Below are 19,890 nucleotides of genomic sequence, written 5' to 3'. Positions count from 1 at the left end.
ACTCAAGAAGCCATCACCTTCTTCGTGATAATGAGTCAAGAACTCCATTGCACACTCAACTCTTTGATTTTTGTGGTCCTCTGTTAGGAGTGTCGGGACCCAACAGGAGCACAGTTTCCTAAACTTTAGGTGTTCAGAAACAATGTTGTATAGGACTGATCTCAACACATGAGGAAATTCATTTGAGAGACCTGTTATTGTGAAGCGCCTGTTCTCACTAATCCTCACTTCAACTGAAGCCACCAAATCATCTGTAATCAAAGAAGGGTGACTGGAGTGGTCCTCATCACGGACGTTGTCAAGGCCATCTTTGAATTCTCGTACCCACTTACGCACTTTGCTTTCACTCATAACAGTATCACTGTACACTTTGCAAATCTGTTGATGAATTTCTGCAGCAGACAGGTTCCTTGCTGACAAAAACCATATCACTGAGCAAACCTCACATGTGGTGGGCAAGTTGATGGTCTTAAACATTTTGAAAGCACAGAACAGAACCGTACAGGTTAGCTACAGAGCTGAAACTGAGCGCAGTTGTTCCCGAGGCATGCCGGTACACGACGCACATGCTCGTTGCAGTATGCACGCGAACTACTAGTGTCTACAACAAAATGGACCTTACTTAAAAAACACGCCTCGTACTTCCCACTCTTCCTAAAGTGGTGTTCCATCACCCACCCAACCTTCACAACATCCTAGTCAATCCCTATGCCACTCCAATCCCAACCCCTTGCCACAAGAATCATTTCCCTGTGGAAGACCCAGGTGCAAGATCTCCCCAATTCCTCCACCCAGCACTTCCTATTCCAGTCCTGTTACAGATTTATCCTACCCATCAGGGGCTGGACCACCTGCGAAAGCAGCTGTGTCATTTACCAGCTCTGCTGCACTCATTACAAAGATTTTTATGTTGGTATGACTGCCATCCAGCTGTCCACCAGGATGAACAGCCACTGCCAAATTGTGGCCAAGAGCAAAGTAGACTGCCTAGTGGCACAACATGCAGCTGAACATAACATGCTTGATTTCAATGCCTGCTTCACTACCCAATCCATCTGGATCATCCTATCTACTACCAGCTTTTCTGAACTACACAGATTGGAGTTATCCTTACAACACATTCTCTGTTCCCATAATTATCACAGACTCAACCAATGGTAACACCCTCCACCCAGCAGCTTCCCCCCTCTGGGGTGTCATCTCTTCTCCATTCTTGTCTCCCACCCTCTATGTTTGCCACCCTCTGTCAGTGCACCCACCTGTCTTTCCCCGCTCCTCTCCTTTTTCACTCCTTTTTTCTCCACCTACCTGCCCCACAACCTTATGATGGTGTTCCTGTTGACATTCTAGTCCCTGCACAGTCCACCAGACAGAATTCGTCTCTCTCTCCCCACCCCTACACAATTATCCCTTCCCCTTCCCGCCCCCTCCGGGTTGCTGTTTGCATCCTATGTGATAGCTGCATTCTGGCCTGAGATGCCAGAGTTGGCAGTCGTGCTCATGAGGTGTGCTTGATTGTGTGTATGAATGGAAAGTATTTCTCTTTTGCTGATGAAGGCTGTGACCGAAAGCTTAGTGTCTTTTAATTGTGCCTGTCTGCAGCTTAACATGTCTTCTTTATGGTAAGTAGGAATCTGTGTTTTCATACATTGTTGATATTTCTTATTATTATCATTAATGAAACCATTAATGTGAAATCTGAAGTTGTATGGTCCAGGATTGAGCAAATTCATTGTTGCAACTCATTCTGAAAGTTTGTTAAATGAAATTTTCATTTCAGGTGATCTGCAGAATGAAGTGTCAGTCCTCGAGTGGCTGATAGATGATGACAACCGAGAACTAGCTGATGAAATTGAAGCTGTTAATGTTCGCATGCTAGAACGATTACTGGAAGAATCTCATCTTCTGGCTGTATTCTTCTGTAAGCTAACACTATAATATATTTCATGCTGTATCTAACGAAGAAGAAACTATTTATTAACAACAATTGCTTGAAATTGAATAATTATGAAAAATAATGTTTTACATTCTCTTTGTTTCTTTTCATTAAAAAATACAAACAAAAATTTTAAGGCAAAAAGGGAGCAAGTGAGGTATTGGGTGAGGAATAAGGAGATGTAGGGAGATAAAAGAGACAGATAATAAGAAGAAAAGTGAGAGAGCAAGATAGAACCTTATGGCTCCTTGTGGCTATCACTGAAAGTAGGGTAGCATGCAGAAGCAAATGGGACAGGTGCTGCTGCCAACATTAGAAGTATTAATGGTAGGAGAGTAGAATCTCCAGAATTAGCTAACAGTATAATTATGATAAATAGATGAAAACTTGCTGTACATATACAGAGGAAGTTAACCCTTTGTTGGATTATCTTAATGAGTCAGCTCTTAGGATTTCTTCCTCCCTGTTCTTCATAGATCGCTCACTGATGTACTTTAAAGCAGTTCTTATAGCACATTAGGTGTGCTCGAAGATGCAAGCAGGCAACCTGCATATATAAACTGGGAATGCGGGTAGCTAATCTATTTGAAATAAGGCCTGAGATGCCATACCAGTGCATTTATTAGGAAACTTTATAAAATAATTTACTGTTAAATAGTTGTATCAGTTCAGCACAGAAGTTACTAAAAATTAGGAGCATTGTTGAAATGATTATTACCAACAGAAGCCTCAGATTACACCCTATCACCGAGTGGCGGGACTGACATGCAGCAGAAATCTCATGTGTACTTTGTCATAGTGGTATTCTAGTGTCAAAGCTTTAGTGACAATTAGGCACCTCCTAGCATTCATTATGCCAAAGATATACTCGAATAGCTAATACTTATTAAAGAGAAGTCTCAGTTTTACACCTGAATGTATGTGGTTTCCGTATATATAGGTCCCCAGGAAAGATTCTTTTTCATGGTTTGCTTACATCTCCTCTCTCCAATGATTCTCTATTGCACCATATGGTCCCTCTGTTAGCGATGCCTGTGTGGGAAACAGCTTCTCACTTGCTACTGCTGTGTTCTTTAGTGCCACTTAAGGGCACCCCAATAAAATATAAACTTAAGAAAATAAAATGCTGTCCAGAATAAGAGGAACTTCACAAAGTGCAAATTCCTGACTTTATTTTTTCTTGTGGTGCTAAAAATTTAAGTGGCTTTTGCTCAATCTTTGGAATGGAGATGTTTGATTGTCACATTGGTCCTTTCCCTTATAAAATAAGGATGAAACAGTTTCATTATCCCATTTTAATTGTAGAAAAGTTCTTTTATCAATAGCACAGTTCTGCACTTAACTGGGTGTATATTACTCAAAATTGTGTCTTTGATTTCTGAGAGATCCAGATAGTTTTATGTGCAATACTTAAAAATTATCAACATTATTGCCAAAATGATAAATATATTAAACTTCTTTCCAAGTTTTTTGACTCAATAATTTTCAGTCTTCCATCTGAAGTTACTACTTCCACTTCTTGCAGTTAACAATACATTAAATTTTTAAGCATTACAATTTATTTAACTCATTAGTAACATGTTTTTGATAGCTATTTTTTCACATTTCCTCCTCCCCTCTTCTTCCTTCATGCCAAGTCAGCAAGGGAGATACGGGAAAACATTAACATCTACACAGCTTTGTGAAACTTCTCTTTTATTTAAATACACCATTATACTTGTTGTAATGCCACCAGGTGGCAAAATATCTTCTTGGTCCACACTCTGGAGAAATACGCCAGTAATCTGTGTATGTGTCGTTGACATACAGCTGGAAATGCTGTATCTAAGTGCAGCAATCACTCCTGATAGGTATATTATAGTTTGTGCCAGGCGTTTTCAATCAAAGTGGAATGCTATAGCCACTTATTACTTTGTTTTATAAAATATTTTTCTGTCTGAGTTTTTGTAGATATCTAGAGATGGAAAATACTGAAACATGTCATATGAGCAGCGAAGTCACTCCTTGCCTGATGGTTGACATTTATCATTATGACCCAGTCTGCCTGAATTCACAACTACTACTATTATAATAATGTTCATGTGTTACCTGTATGTTCCAGCCTGTCTTGATTTCAGTCATAACTTTCGAAAATTAGGTTTCACTTGAGTAATCTATAAATTGTTTTATTTATCTCTTGTCCGTTACTTTATCATTTTTTCATTGGTGGATGTTCACTCTAATTATTAATTGCAATTACTCTTGCAAGGTATTTACTGCTTAGTGATTTCTGCCAAAATTTGGTTTCAGATGATGAGGACTGCCCAGAATGTGATGAAATTCTTGAAGCTCTGGAGCAGATTGATGGTGAAGCAGATCAGTTTGGTATGGAAGCATTTTCCAATAAGTCAGTACTAGATTTCATAATAATATTGTGGCTTATCAAACATATTAAAACTGTGTCTTGGACCAGAACCCAAATTTGGATCTATGGCTATGAGTAGTGAAGCTTAGCTGGAGAGTGCATTGCCAAAAATGTATTTCCCAAGCAATTCATCCTGCGGTCTTCCTCTTTTCACCCAATAGCAATAAGGCCTCGGAAAACTATACCTCATCCTTCACTAGGGCTTTAAATTCTTATATTGTGCCCTGAAATGAGAGGCATGTTACACAATGTGCCACCTTCATCAGTCAGAGTGGTATTCTGTTACCCACTTAACCTATGTGATGTGCTAGTCCATTCCTATGATAGTTCTGCTCCCAGTCTTGCAACATGTGAGTTATTCCCCCATGGACAACATATTTGCAACACTTGGCCTGTACATCCATGCATCACCCTCCACTGCTGTACAGTCATAGGCATTTCCTGTGTTATGAAAGTTATGTCTTTATGCCTATGGAACCACATTTTATACCGGCTGTGCTGCAATTACTATGTACCATTCTGTAAGAGGATGATAACTAAGCAGTTGTCTGTACCTGATAAATGGCCACTGCCAAACTGTGGCCAGCTGAAAACATGACTCTCCAGTTGCTGAAAATGACAGACACCACACCACCAATGACTTTAAATGCTGCTTTAGTACCCATGTATTTTTTCTCTCTCCCCCCCCCCCCCCTTGTTGCCCCCCTGTACTCTCTGAGCACCACGCAACTGGGAACTGTTCCTTCAGCACACTTCCTGTTCTCACAATCCCCAAGACTGGCCTTAGTCTCCACCAGCCCTCTGCCCATGATATCACCTGACATTTTTTAAGCTACTTTTCATTTGTAATCATTTTCCTCCACATTCCTATAACCCCCCCCCCCCCCTCCTCCCCCACCGCCACCACTGAAAGTGTGTGAGAGCATACACCTCAACTAGAAAAAGGGCGTTAGACCAGATGCGACCGTCGGATTCAGCATAATTTGGGTTGATTGACCTTTAAGGTAACTCATTTAGTCTGAGACTAAAAACTGAGCTGGATTAAAATTCTTAATTGGCAAATGACTGTATTTACTAGCACATAAAAATTGTGAAGATGAGTAGATTATCATAAATGCTTAGCCAATAGCAAAATCATTCCTGACCATAAGAATATTTCACGAATAGCAGGATAGTCATTACTACCCCAACCAGGAGTGACAGTAAATACAGAAGAACTAAACATGGAAGATACAAATTCATGTCAAAATTCACATGTCAAGGAATAAATACGTAGAAATTGTAAGAACATATGCAAAACACAGTGTGATGCGGAAACTGCTTGACAGCTATAATTCCTTTGTCACCACATACACAACACTACACCACTGTAAACGCATATTGTCACTGGTTGGCATTGATGTTGACTGACACCACGACTCGTGTAGTAGATGCTACACCAGTCACCTTCACGGAAGTGGAGCATCATCTCAGAAACAGATTGGAAAGTGCACGTGTAGTTACAAGTCTATTGGATACTAGAGTGTTCGTTCTTTTTGATGCTGTGTCTTGATGCAGCAGTGGTTGGTGGTGCCTCATAGAAAATGTATGCAGGCTTCATACAGTTTATTGACTCAGTTGTGGACTTATCGTTTACAGCAATGTACAGCATCTGCGTATCTTTCCCTAAGGTGAAATATGGGCCAATGTAAGGGGGGTGTAAGAGTGTTTTGACACTGTCCGTCCAGAGTGTTACATGCGAGCACATCGCAATGCATATAAGTGGTCGGCATACCATGCATGGTGGCCTTGAGTGACCGTATCAGTGCCATGTGGTCACATAACTGATGGAGAAAATCCAGGGAGATGCAGTGTTTCACCATAGACCAGTTCCACAGTTGAGGAGCTGATGTCTGGTTTATAAATGGTTCACAGTCCGTTAAGAACCACAGGAAGTGCAGACGCCACCTTCAGTGAATGATGCCAATGCTCAATCATGCCATTGCTGGCATGATGATAGCTGGTTGTCTTGTGGTGCACGTACCTGCAAAACTATCGGTTGTAGTCAGTAGTTATGTGTAGTAGACAGCCGAATCTTGCTAGCCACACTGAAATGAATGCTGAGGCTAAAGTTTCTGCAGTGATGTTGTTCATTGCCACAGCTTATAGGCAGTGTGTAAAGAGATATATCATGACGAGCAAATACTACTGACCATCTGAAGGAGGAAGAGGGCCTATGGAATCTAGGTGAATATGTGCAAAATGCAAGGTTGTGTCTGGGAAACTGCCATCTGGCGTGTGCACATGATGGATCACCTTACAACTCTGACACTTGCTTCTCCATCCCATGCCATACAAAACAATGTGAAAGTAGCTGAAAATTTGAACAGGCTCAGGATGGCACAGATTGTGAACACTGAAATGTGTTCAATAGGAATGGATGTGATTTTCTCTGTGAAATATCACCAAAAATTGGGCATTATTGTCGGGAATGTCAATGAGTTTTAACTTCAGCCCTGAAGTGGCATCATTGATGAAAGTTTTGAGCTCTTGCTCTTTCTGTTAGGTCTTGTCTAGTTCCAGAAAATCTATAGTTTTCACAACATTGTTGACACAGGAAGGACAGTTGGCCACCACATTTCCAATGCCAGGAATGTGTTGTTAGATGTCCGTATTAAATTGGCTTATGTACTCAAGATGATTATACTGCTGAGGAGAGCAGTTGTTACTGTTTTGCTTGAAAGTGTAGGTCAGTGGCTTGTAATCCATGTAGACAAAAAGCTCTCTTGCACATGTCCTCTGAACTGTACTGTGGTACTGCCTTAACATGTGGGCCAGTAAGTGCCACACTGAGTGGTTCTTACCGTTCTGCTGCATGTGATAGATTGCAGCAGTAAAAGTTTACTGTTTCTAGGAACCAATTTAGCTGTTTAATTTTAGTTGGTCTTGGCTTTTGCAGAAAGGCTTTGACCTTCCCTGTCAACAATACAGAGCCTGCAGCTGATATCAGTGGCATGGGAACATAACTTCAGGTTGTCCAAATGTGCATTTGGCCATGTTCAACACCACACCATAATGTTCCAAATATTTGAATACTTCTTAGGGGTGATAGTGGTGTTGGTGCTTGATGGTCGGCTAACCGAGTATGTTATCAAGATATGTGAAGCAGAATGGCAGGGCTTGCAGGACAGAGATGATAAACTTCCCCCAGATTTGAGCAGCATTTCATAACACAAAAGTCATGAGTTTGCTCACAAAAAGTCACACACGAGTAATAATTGGTGTCTTCAGAATGCATTCCTCCAACACAGGGAACTGTGTATAAGTCTTAGCGCAGTCCTAAACATTGAAAATTGTCACTCCATGTAATGTGTAATTGCAGTTGTACAACAGTGGCATGGAGAAGTGATAGGGCATTGTTCTGGAACTCAGTGCACGATAATCACCATATGGACACCAAGCTCCTCCTTTCTTCAGAACATGGTGTAGAGTGGACTATGGATAACCACTGACCATGGCCAATAGTTTGAATCAGATCTGTTCGCACAGCTGGCAAGGTTCTGTGAGTATGTGCATCACAAGACAACCTGTTACCATCCTACCAGGAGGTCTAGTCAACATACAAAATTGACTTAGTTGGGAAACATACTCCATGTTACACAACTGAATTGTATCTCAGTGGAATCCTGCAGCCGTCAGCCCAGTAATGCTGTTGTCCAGCCAAGAATTGGAAACACCTGGTATGATATGGTAATGTGCCAATAGATCAGCTCATGAAATGGCTTCCATAACATGTGCGACAGTGAAACCTCAGGTGAACAGTCAGCGTAGAGCCAAATTCAGTTCAATCTGCTGAGTCCCATATGTGGAGACTGAAGAGTTATTAGCAGCAGACAAACAGAATGCAGATGGTGGCTGTAGCAGTGTACTGAAGTATGATGTGAGGTGCTCAGGTCCAAACCGGTGTCTATTAGATACTTATGGCTGAAATTTCTGTCACTGACGTACAGGTGACATGACTTCATAAGGCAGCCGGGTGCACCTACGACCGACTGCCACTGGCATTTGGGAACAAACAAGGTGCTGTACATTTCTGTGCCTGCTCACCAAACTTACAATGGCATCAGCACTTGGGTTGGTCCATGTTAGACGATGCAGAATTGGTTTATGATCAGCTCCTGGATCTCTGGCAATAACATCCTCTACCATTCCAAGCACCAACTTATAACAGCAGCATATCAATCTGCATGTATAACTTCTCCACTTTTACTGTCAATGAGTTGAACTCTCTGCGTGTGACTATTGCTGCCACTGTCATACTACCACCTAGAATTGTCACTGCACTAACATGGGTGCGTGTGATGATCTCTTGAATTCAATCGGTCAGCTCTGCCACCACATCCAACATTTTTGTTTGTGATGCCACAACCACTTTGACGTGCAGCAATTGTCTGCTGCACAGTGTGTGTTGTAGATTGCCAAGAACAGTAACTTTCCACCTTGCTCCACAGGTGACATGTTTATTGTCATGGCTTGCAGTCACCTATAAATCTCCTTGTGTCAATATCTGCCAGATTTGCTCCTCATGTGTTGCTGTGACTCTCTGGATTACTTCTGATTTAAGGCTTCCTTGTGAATTCTCCTGAGGTGGTGCAGTAATCATGTCTTGTACTTATGTGGCATTGCAGTGGTCAAGTCGACCCATGACAAGGGCAAATTTTGTTGATTCTGCCATAATTCCTGTGTAGCAAAAGCTAGCTTCTACTTGTGTGAACCATAGGATTGGGTTATTCAGCCAGAACAAAATCAAATGGACTGGCAGTGTGGACACTGCTGGTGCGTCAGTCATCTTGCATAATAATTAAAGCTGACTGTGGTTGTTAGCCCTTTGCTAAGATGACATCAGGGTCACAAAGTGTCAGATTCAGTGTAACTTGTGCTGACCAACCTTTGAAATAACATATTGGGTCTGGGCCTAGAAACTGAGCTGGATTAAAATTCTTTATTAGCAAATAACGGGGTCTGTTTACTAGCTCCTAAAACAGATTATAACAGGAGCCAGGTAGAAGATCAGGAATGCTTAACCGACAGCAAAATCATTTCTGAATGTCAGAATATTTCATAAACAGCAGGATAGTGATTACTACTGTAACCAGAAGCAACAGTAAGCACAGAACAACTAAATATGGAACATATAAGTTATATCAAAATTCACAGATCAAAGAATAAACATACTGAGAACATAACAACATACAAAATACAGTGCCTGCAATTCATTTGTCGCTGAGCACACATGACGCTGCACCAATGAAAACACGTAAAGTCACTGATTGACACAAATGTTGACTGATGGTGTGACATGCTTAGAAGACCCTACAACACTACACCAGAAAAGTCTTTATGTTGTTAAATGATTATATGCACTAAACATCAACTAGCTACATGTGAGTGATTGCCTTTGAACAGTTTTATTTATTGTTTCCATCTTGACATTTCTGTTGTTGTATTACTTAACATGCAGAAACTCAAAATTATTGAGCTTTATTCAAACAAATATGAAATCCTATATGGCAAATGTTTAGCTTGTTAACAGCAATGTATGCCATTAGAACAAAATGACTGATACATTAACAAGAACCTACTGTAACAGTAATAACAAGAACAACAACAACAATAATTTTGTTGTCATTAGGTCATTGCAGCACTAGAGAATGTAGCACATATAGTGCAAGACAACTGATAATTTAACAGAAACACCTAGCTATTAACACCACAGTACTATTTTACAGTTGATAAATTCATTTATATCATAGAATGGGTGGGCAGCTAATCAGTCATGCACTGTTTGTTGGAAAGCTTGTTCTGGTAAATCTTGTCCAGTCTGTTAAGTCTTATTAAATAATTTGCACACCACATGAGTTCACAGCTGTTAAGTGATTTGTACAGTCTGTGATGTGGTGCATAAAAATCAGTTACTCATATTGCTTCTTGTGTTGCAACAATGTCCATTTTCTCTGTGTTTCGTTTCTGGTAACTTCTTCTTTATAATAATTAAAACATAGTATGTGATAAGTTCATTGCAGTCATGATTTTTTGTCCACAAAGAGCTAAGGTTTACAGTGTGCTTTTTATGAAGTACCGGTAATTACTCTAATAGCTTTCTTCTGCAGTATTAAGAGTTATGCATACAACTAGAGTTTCTCCACAAAATAATACCATATCCTATTATGCTTTGGGAAAAAAATAGGATGTTATATATTTGAGGTACACAATCCACAAGTCTCCTTAAAAAATAAATGACTCTGTGCAATGATACAGATAGATGGTAGGGCTATGTTGGGCTATGATTGGTTATTACCCATCAACATATTTAAGGTGCACCTCCATAAAATAGAACAACTGTACATTCATTTGACATATCACTGGGAACATAACTTGGACTTAAACGTGATTTAAAATTAATCAAAATTGTTCCATGATGTAATCACTAAAGTTGTTATTCTGCTATTCAAATAACGCTTCACCAGTCACAGTTTTAACAGACCAGTTAAAATACCATTGAACACACAAGTTAATACCTTGTCACATTACAAGTCAGAATTATTAAAATGATAAGCCAATTTGGCGGTTACATACAAAAATCTATTAATTAACTAACAATTATTTGGCCTTTTATGAGAAATGCTAACCATAAATAGCATCCAGACAATATAGCAATTAAAGACCCAAGAGTTAGTCTCCTACAGTTCATCACTATAATGTTGTGTCCTCCAAACCAGTGTCCTCACATGGGCACAGCTGACAATACACACCAGAGCTCAGCACGAATCCAAAAGCCCTGTTTTCCAGCGCACACTCCCAGAGGTGAGCTCTATCAGTACCACCGTGTGGCAAAACTTAGCAGTGTCCTTCACTGCTGCCACACAAATTGCATTGCCATGACTTTTAAACTGCCACAGAATTATGATGGCACACTCTTGATAACTTACTAATATGATATTGTACATTTGACCCCAAGATAATTGATCATCTAAATATAACCCCAAAAATGTAATGTAACTTGGATCATATGACAGAAGCTTGTTTTTAGTCTAAAAACCATCCGCTGTGTTTCATTTTCATTCAGTAAGAATCCTTGCTCTAAGCCAATAGAATGCTTCAGTAGTTGTCTTTACAACACAAGTTTTAAGGCTATTGCAGTCATTATTACTGTGAAGAAATGTGGTATCATCTGCATGCAGCTCTGTAGTGGACTTAATAAATGATGGCAGATCATTAATCAGTATGTGGAACAAGATAGGGACCAGTACAGATCCCTGTGAGACACCTACCATAATGTGTTCTACAATGGATATTTCTTTGCCAACTTTGAAAAGTTGCTTACAGCTCTGCATATCTGATTTTAGTAGTTTATGGCTGTTATCTCTGATGTAACAGAGTGCCATTTCTTCTGGAAGTGTTGTATGCCCCACACTATCAGTGTCTTTGCTTAGATCACAAAAAGTGACTGGAACAAAGCTTTTATCCTCAAATGCTTGAAGTAATTATTTGACTACAGATTCTATAACATCAAATGTTGATGAGTTTTTCCTAAAACTGTATTGTTATCCATTAATTACTCCCAAATCTGCAAAGTAAACACATAACTGTTGGTAAATTACATATTCCTATACTTTACAAAAAACTGGGATTATGGAAATGGGCCTGTAACTTGGTGAGTCATTATCTCTCTTTTTACATTCTGGAACTAACCTAGACAGTTTCAGCTCATCAGTAAAATATCTTTAGATGTACCTTTGTTTATGCAGAGCCTTAAGGGGTACACAATATACCTATTAGTTTCTTTAATATCAGTGCAATTTGCATGAAAATGATCTGAGATGATGTGTTGATGTGGATGTACTTTCGATAACTTTTCTTATGTCTTGACCACACATTTCTTTTTCCGACAACCTTACAAGTTTCAACTTTACGTCATTTTCAAAGACTACAAAATACAACACAAAAATGGAATCAGAAGATGTGAAAATATGATACATTTCACCATTATAAGAGACATATTACAGTGACAAGAATATCTGTAGTATGTTGCAAGGTTTGTCTATATATCTACACTGTCTGATGATTTCAATTCCTTACAGTTCTTAGGATGAAACTGGATGAGATTCAGAGGAGGTAAACAGTCAATATTGATGATTTACAAACTTTTTTTTAAAAAAAAATAACTGATGAACTGGTATCAGGTTTCATAATATTATTTCTTTCTTCTTTAATTGACTTAATAAACCTTTAATTGACTTAATAAGCCAATCATTGAATTTTTAGGGACAGGTATTAATTTTTTTGTTTCTTCCATATATAGCAACACTGTTTATTAATTCCCAAGGAGCTTTGCACTTACTGGTGGAATTCTCAATATTACTGATTTTGCATGCCTTTTTGACTTGCAAAATGGATTTTTTGAACTCATTCCTACATTTAACATATGGTCACTCTTCAAACTGTGTTGTGTGTTGTACAAATTATTTGTTTTTTCAGTTTTTTAAGTCATTTAGTATGCCATTGATTTTGTATGCTTGGAACCTTGGTTTTAAAACTTTTGCCAATTATTTTTCATTTGTGTATGGAATGCTGTCATTAAATTGCATCAAATATTCTTTAAATACATATCAAATATTATGTTTGCTGACCAGTTATTAAAGTATAATGTGTGTGTCTCAATAATATTGGCAAAGCCAGTCTCTGTCAGCAAGGGAGTTTCAAAACCTGACAATTTTATCATCACTAACAGGTGTGGTGATCACATGTTTAGGGATAAGCCTATTTCTATTAATCTTATCAGGATGGAATCTACTAGTGCAATCTAAAGTTACAGAATTATGATCTGAAAATGGGAACACTTCTACTTCACACTACTCTTCTGTAGCTTTAAAATTGACAAAAATATTGTCAAGATGTGCTTGATCTCTTGTGGTCCTGTTGTTGATAGAGTGTTAATTGCATAGTGTTAGAAGCTTTTTCAGTCCATTGATCCTACGTTTATGTGTTGTTGCATCAAAATCTGCATTCAGATCTCCACCTATTACGACCTTGCAATGGACCCATCCAGTCAATCTAAATACAACTGACATCATGTCCAATTTTTCTAAAGATATATTAGTGATACCCTTAAGTGATTTGTAAGGTATTATTGCCAACATAAAGCTGTCAATAATTATACCAACAGTACTTAAAGAATGATGCCATCTGTAGCAAGTAAAAATAACAGATTCCAATTAACATTAATAACTATGTAAAGAATCAAGCATCCATATTGTGGTGGATACATCTGATAGTATGTTTGATTCTGTGTCTGAAAGAGTACACTAAAATTGGAAAAAGAGCAGCAGCTCAGAAACTAGCAAAATGTTCCTCATTTTGTTTCTATGCTCCCCATATCAATCAGCAACATGTGAGTCATTGCCTGTTATCGTTTTTATTTATTGTTTCACTAATGTTCAGTCCACTTGACCCAAGTTTTGAGTCTAAGGCCATTATCTAGTGTTAAATTGCTGTAAACTTTTGTGTTGCAGTGTACAATCAAGCAAAGAATCTGCACCCTCCAAAAAATAGTGTATAATCCTAAATGTACTGTATTATATTATATAAAAGTTGACAGTGCATTATCTTACTACATAAATGGATAGGGTGTCAGTACCAAGTACTGATGTTGGGGTACTGTCTACTACAGAAAACAGAGAATGAGAAGTCTCCTAGTTTTTTCAACATTTCTGGCAGTATTTGAAATTGGTTAATACTGGTACAAAGTGCCTAATTCTGCAGCAGTATTAATAACAGAATAAACAGAGATTGTATACGATCAAGCAGAGTTTACTTTAACTATTTTAACAGTATTTAATTGCAGTGATTAAGTGAACAATATCTGATTACTGAGAAGCTACCCTCTTATAGGCCTTTACTGATTATAGTATTTGAAGTTTCACAAGCATCTTTATCATCAGTGCAGGTTTCTAACATTTGTGATGTTATATTAATATGTGGTTTTCAAAGAATGCTGTATGATGTTGCTGATTCCTGCAATTTCTGTTATCTGTGATGTTACTGCAATGCAGTGCACACTAACCTTCCAGCTTGTACTGTATAACATGAGTTACAGTCCTGTTTCATTCTTCAAGGCATTTAAGGCTGACTGCAGAGGGTTATACTGCTGCCAACGTACATTTCATAAATTGGACACAAAGATAAAAGAAATTATGGCTCATATTGAGACATATGTAGTCATTTTTCCTGTGCTACATTTGTGAGTGGAACAGGAAAGAAAATGGCTAGTAGTGGTACAAGGTACCATCTGCCATGCAGCGTATGGTGATTTGTGGAGTATGGATGTAGGTGTAGATGTAGATGGTCTGTCTCTCTGTCATAAAAATTTTGCCTACATACACAGTAGTCGAGTAATCCAATGAATAATTTATTGCTTTCTAGATTTTTGCCTGTTTTGTTACTTTAAAACTATTTGCAACAGTAAAGGAAATTATCTGTGGAACAAAACAACTCAGAAGAGATCCTTGTCTAAAACTGTAATGCTTTTCAAAGATGTACAAACTTCTTTTTCTTGTGGCTTTGTCAACCATCAGCACAGTGTCGGCATGATTATTAAATGGATTTAGCATGGTTAGGTTAAGGGGTGGTTGGATGTCCTTGCTGTTGCCACCCTGTAACTCTCTGATATGGGATATGTGTGTGTGTAGTATTATTCACGTGAAAGTGAGTGAAAGTTTCTGAAATGTTTGCAAATCATGTAAGGAAGACAGGAGTAGGATACCAGCCTGAAAACTACATCCAGATTGTCCGACACACCAGCCCTCATTGTTAATCCACCATGCAGATTTGTTCCTGGGCTGACGCACCTCCCAGTCCTGGAAGTAGTGCTTTAACATGCACATCCAACCAGACTGGTCTGTTGAAGTAGTACAATAAGTTTAAAATGTCAATCTTACTATTAATAGCTACACACAATTTTCTGTGTAGTATATAAGATACTGTGACATTCTTTTTTTACCTTTATATATTATTGTAATAAATGTTTTTTACTGATAACAATAGTGTAATTAATGATAATTTGTAGAAAGAATCTTATTATTTTTGTTGCAGGAATTGACATGGTAAAAATAAATGATCCAAAAGCACTCAGACAGTATAACATTGTCAACTCTCCATCACTTGTCTATTTTAGAAAGAAAATTCCTCTTCTTTATGATGGTATGTTGTTAATGACACTTTAAAAATCAGTATAATTATTACTGTGCTTGTCATTTTTCATACTTATTGCTAATCATTACTCTAGGGGACCTGCATGATGAGGAAAAAGTTCTTGCGTGGCTTACATCACAAGACATTTTTGAAATAAAAAATGAAATTGAAGAAGTAAACCGAAAGATGTTAGATAAACTGCTGGATGAAAATGAGTTTCTAGCTGTATACTTCTGTAAGTATGAGATATTTTTAAAAACAAGTAGCACTAATATTTTACTTGCATATGATTTGATGATACATATTGTGGTGTGCGTACTGTAAGACCTTCGGTACACACACCATCAGGTTATTTGACTTGTCACTCTAACGAAGTAGGCGAGTGTCAGCAATAGTGGTCTTATCATGGCGTGTTTATCTTCTGCCATTAGGTCAGACGATAGAAATGCTACTTGCGTGCTTAGAGTAGCAGATTGACGGTGACCAACTTTAAACAGAACTTGATTAATTTTCATACACATTTATTAAAATAATAAAAATCATAGATATTACGTAACTTGATTCTGGATGCTGTTTACAATTGACAATCTGAAGTCACTTTGGTCTTGGTATGTTAATCTTATTCTCACATATTTCTGATACTTGACAAAATGTCTATACATTTCCCTTCATGGCTATGTATAGGAATATGATAATCTTATTAGGTGCAGACTGAAACTTGACTACAGACTAATGTAGACTGACTAATCGGAGGTCTGTACACTCGTTATAATACCTCGCGCGTTCATGTATCACTGCACGAGTGTGATCCGTGAGGAGAAAAGGTTCTACGTTAGCAGCAATCTCATTGGCTGCGTTACATATTAATACGCGGATCGGCGGAAGCAGAGTTTGGTCCATCTCTAAGACAGTGTCCTCTCATAGTGCGGAGACAGACGAGCACTGCGCCTGCACTGTTGTGCTTAGCGGGGCGCGCTCTAGTGGGAAAGTTGTGTACGCGCTGACTACGCGGAACTATTGAAAGAGTGGTCCTCTCATTGTGATCTTTTAACGTTGTGCAAGTTTCAGGATGGCATGTCAGAAAGGAATTTGTCATCTACAATGTGCATTCTCATAGTTGCAGTTGGTTGTTGTTTACACACACAATGTTTAAATTATTGGAAACTTTAACTACATACCATGCCCTCTGCTCACAGGCGTTCATCAAGAAGTTTGATAAAAGAACATATTAAATAATAATTGTGTTCTGAAAATGAAACTTTATATATCATCATAACATCTATTGAGCTGAACGTATTTGATCACACAAGAGTCCAGTTTTTCCCCTTCAGAAATAAATTTGATTCTAAAAATTTTCATTTGTAGCACAAGTAATGCTTTCATTACATTTGCTTGGTCCAGCAATAGTCCATCTTTTTTTTCCTTTTCCCTCCAATATGAATATTTTTTTCCAAATCCTGTAAAATATGCATTTGTAGTAGAAATAACCTTGGTTGAGAATTCATTGTCTGCAAATCTTTTATTGAGGAAAGAAAGCTCAGAAAGCACTGAGGGCAAAATGTGGGGAACTATACTGAAACTCACTGTGTTCACTGTTGCCTTGACAACAGGCAAAGTGTGAGTAGGTACATTGTTATGATGCAGGTACACATTTTTGTGCAATTATCTTGGTTGCCTCTGTTATAGCCAGCATGCAGATTATACAGTTAACATACTCAATAAAAATTATTCACTGTTTCACAGTTTTCTAATTGTCACTTATGATGATATCCTGTTAAATGGCTTTCTTATTTTCTTTTTTTTCCAACTCACTATGTAATGCAGTTTTCTTTCTGTAGCATCATAAGGATCCGTCTGTGTTTGTGTTTCATCTACAAGGCTTTTGAATTTGGTTCAGTTCTCCAAACATGATTTTGAAATGACCTTCCTTAAACAATTCTGGCATGCTGTTAACAGATGTAGTATCAGTTGCACTCTAATTCTTCAAACACAGAATGTCATTCACAATATTACGTACCTATTCCTATCTCATGAATGTTCATGTGATGGTGTTCTAAGACAAGGTCATGAATTTTATCATTGTTTATCCCTTATGTATTATAAATGTGACAGTTTGTGTGTATGTTTGTTTGTTAACTCCTTCACACTGAAATGGGTGGGCAGATATGGAAGAAATTTGGAATGGAATTAGCCTATACCAAGAATTAACGATAGGCTACTTTCAAAAGTGTGTAGTAGAAGATATTTATTGATCTGAAGAACATAACGTGAGATGTGGAACAGTATTTACAAAGAGATTAAAAAATCAGCCAACCAGCTGCAAATAAGTTACATGTAACTTACACAAATATTTTATCCTGTATACCTATTACATTTGTATGTTGACAAGAGCATCTAACTGTGGACATTTACTAATGGGTAGTCATAATGAAGTGTGATATATATAATCTGGCGCTATCTAAAGCCATGGCTTGCAATAATTCGTGTTTCATCAATATCTGTTATGACAAGAGCTGTTTGGCTTCATCTTATCTATTGTGACATCGTTTGATGTAATAAGGCCAATACTTCTGAAGAAGATATTTTTACAAATATCAAAACCATGGTCAAGAGATAATAAACCTGTATTTGTAACTGGTTGGCTTAGTTTTCAATATCTTCAGAATCATACAGTTGCTGTTTTGCAGCCATGTTTAAGATTTTGTTTTACAGTATTTGCGCTTATAAAAAGATATTTACTCTTTGACTTTTGAACTGTATCATATTTGTGAAAATGCTTTTAATCTTTAATATGTCCTATGTAATATGATTCAATGTAATGAATACAATGCTTACACATTCCTCAAAGTGTTTAATCCATACTTCCATGCAAGTCCATTACATTTTAGCTACTGAGGGTTAGGGGTATGTTTTATGTAGCTTCTAAGCTGCTTAAAGACTCACAATGACTGTGTCATTTAAAAGCTGTATGACAAATGTCACGCCTTTTCATTTAGGTATAACTTGTTTCACCCATGGGCTCTGCTACTGAGGCACCTTCTAGTGTACCCGACACTGTGGATCTCGCCTCACAGCAAAGTGATTGGTGAATGGTAACGCATTCACATCGCTCGAGGGAGGGCCAGTGTGGACACTGGTCATCTGGCCTCGCCCATTCACCCTCTGAGTGGACAGGTGGCTGCTCCTTCAGCATGGTGCAAGCAGGCACACAATGGGAGGGGTTAACTAGTTATCTGCAGCTCCAACATAGGCATGTTATGGAGCCCTTTAGGCAGATAGCATTCATGGCTGGAAAGAAAGCAAAAGTGCACTTGGTATGTATGCTGTGGGGTCTCATCCAAGATGCATGCAATTTGCAACATTGTTCCCGGAGTTGATTGGGGTCCTTTGGTTTGGAACCTAGTAGAGTGGAGGGTCTCAGCCAAAGGATTCATCGACTCTGTGAAGGTCTTGGCTGCAGTTTTGTGGACCTGTGTTATTGGATGGGAATTTGTAGGACTCCCCTTGCTAGGTCAGGGGTGCATTACACAAAGGAAGCAGCCACTTGGTTAGGAGAATATGTGTGGAGTGCACATTAGGGTTTTTTAGATACGGTGGTGGTTTGAGGTACTCTGATGAAAACTCGCTAGTTGATACTCAGCTAGGAAAGTCAGACCACATTTAGAGTAAAGACATTTTCACTGTTAAAATTTTATCAGTAAGTTGTCAAAGTATTTGTAGCAAAATTCCTGAATTTACTGCCCTCCAGGAAAGTTCTTGCACTCAAATTATTCTTGGGATCAAGAGCTGGCTGAGACCCAAAGTGGATAGCTCTGAGATATTTAGCGAGTCATGGATAATGTATTGGGAAAACAAATTAGAGGCCATAGGTGGGGGAGTGTTCATTACAGTTGACAAGAATATCATCTCTATTGAGATTGGAGTTGAGTGTGACAGTACAGTTATCTGCTCACATTTAACTGGTCTAGGTGAAACCAATTTAATTGTTGGATCTTTTTACCAGCCAACTGATTCTGCCATAACAGTTCTAGAGTCATTCAAAGAATATCTATAGTCAGTAGTGTGTAAATACTCAGATAATCAGTGCTAGTTAGAGGTGAGTTAAATCTATTGAGTATAGACTGGGATGTCTATGGAGGTGGTGCTGCGCATACAGACAGGCAGTCATGAAAAGTAATTTTGAACACTGCAAAGTACTTTGAACACTGTCTTGAGCAGCTAGCTCGGCAGCCCACACACATTGGAAATATCTTAGACCTTGTGGCTATAAATAGATCAGTCCTTATCAACAATGTCAATATAGAAACGGGGATTAGTGATC

General features: G+C 38.4%; 1 protein-coding gene across 3 annotated transcripts in view; it reads left to right on the top strand.

Annotated features, from left to right (window-relative positions):
• The window catches only part of LOC124612943, a 453,322-nt gene that overhangs the window by 414,596 nt on the left and 18,836 nt on the right, over nucleotides 1–19,890 (top strand). For all 3 annotated transcript variants that reach the window (XM_047141447.1, XM_047141449.1, XM_047141446.1), the window contains 4 exons: nucleotides 1,781–1,921; nucleotides 4,226–4,300; nucleotides 15,471–15,578; nucleotides 15,664–15,804. In XM_047141447.1, coding sequence (XP_046997403.1) covers nucleotides 1,781–1,921; nucleotides 4,226–4,300; nucleotides 15,471–15,578; nucleotides 15,664–15,804 — 465 coding nt within the window. The remainder of the gene's footprint in view (nucleotides 1–1,780; nucleotides 1,922–4,225; nucleotides 4,301–15,470; nucleotides 15,579–15,663; nucleotides 15,805–19,890) is intronic.

This window comes from Schistocerca americana, chromosome 4 (genome assembly GCF_021461395.2).
Source record: "Schistocerca americana isolate TAMUIC-IGC-003095 chromosome 4, iqSchAmer2.1, whole genome shotgun sequence".
Taxonomy (NCBI): Eukaryota; Metazoa; Arthropoda; class Insecta; order Orthoptera; family Acrididae; genus Schistocerca; species Schistocerca americana.
This window is presented reverse-complemented; position numbering and strand designations above follow the sequence as displayed.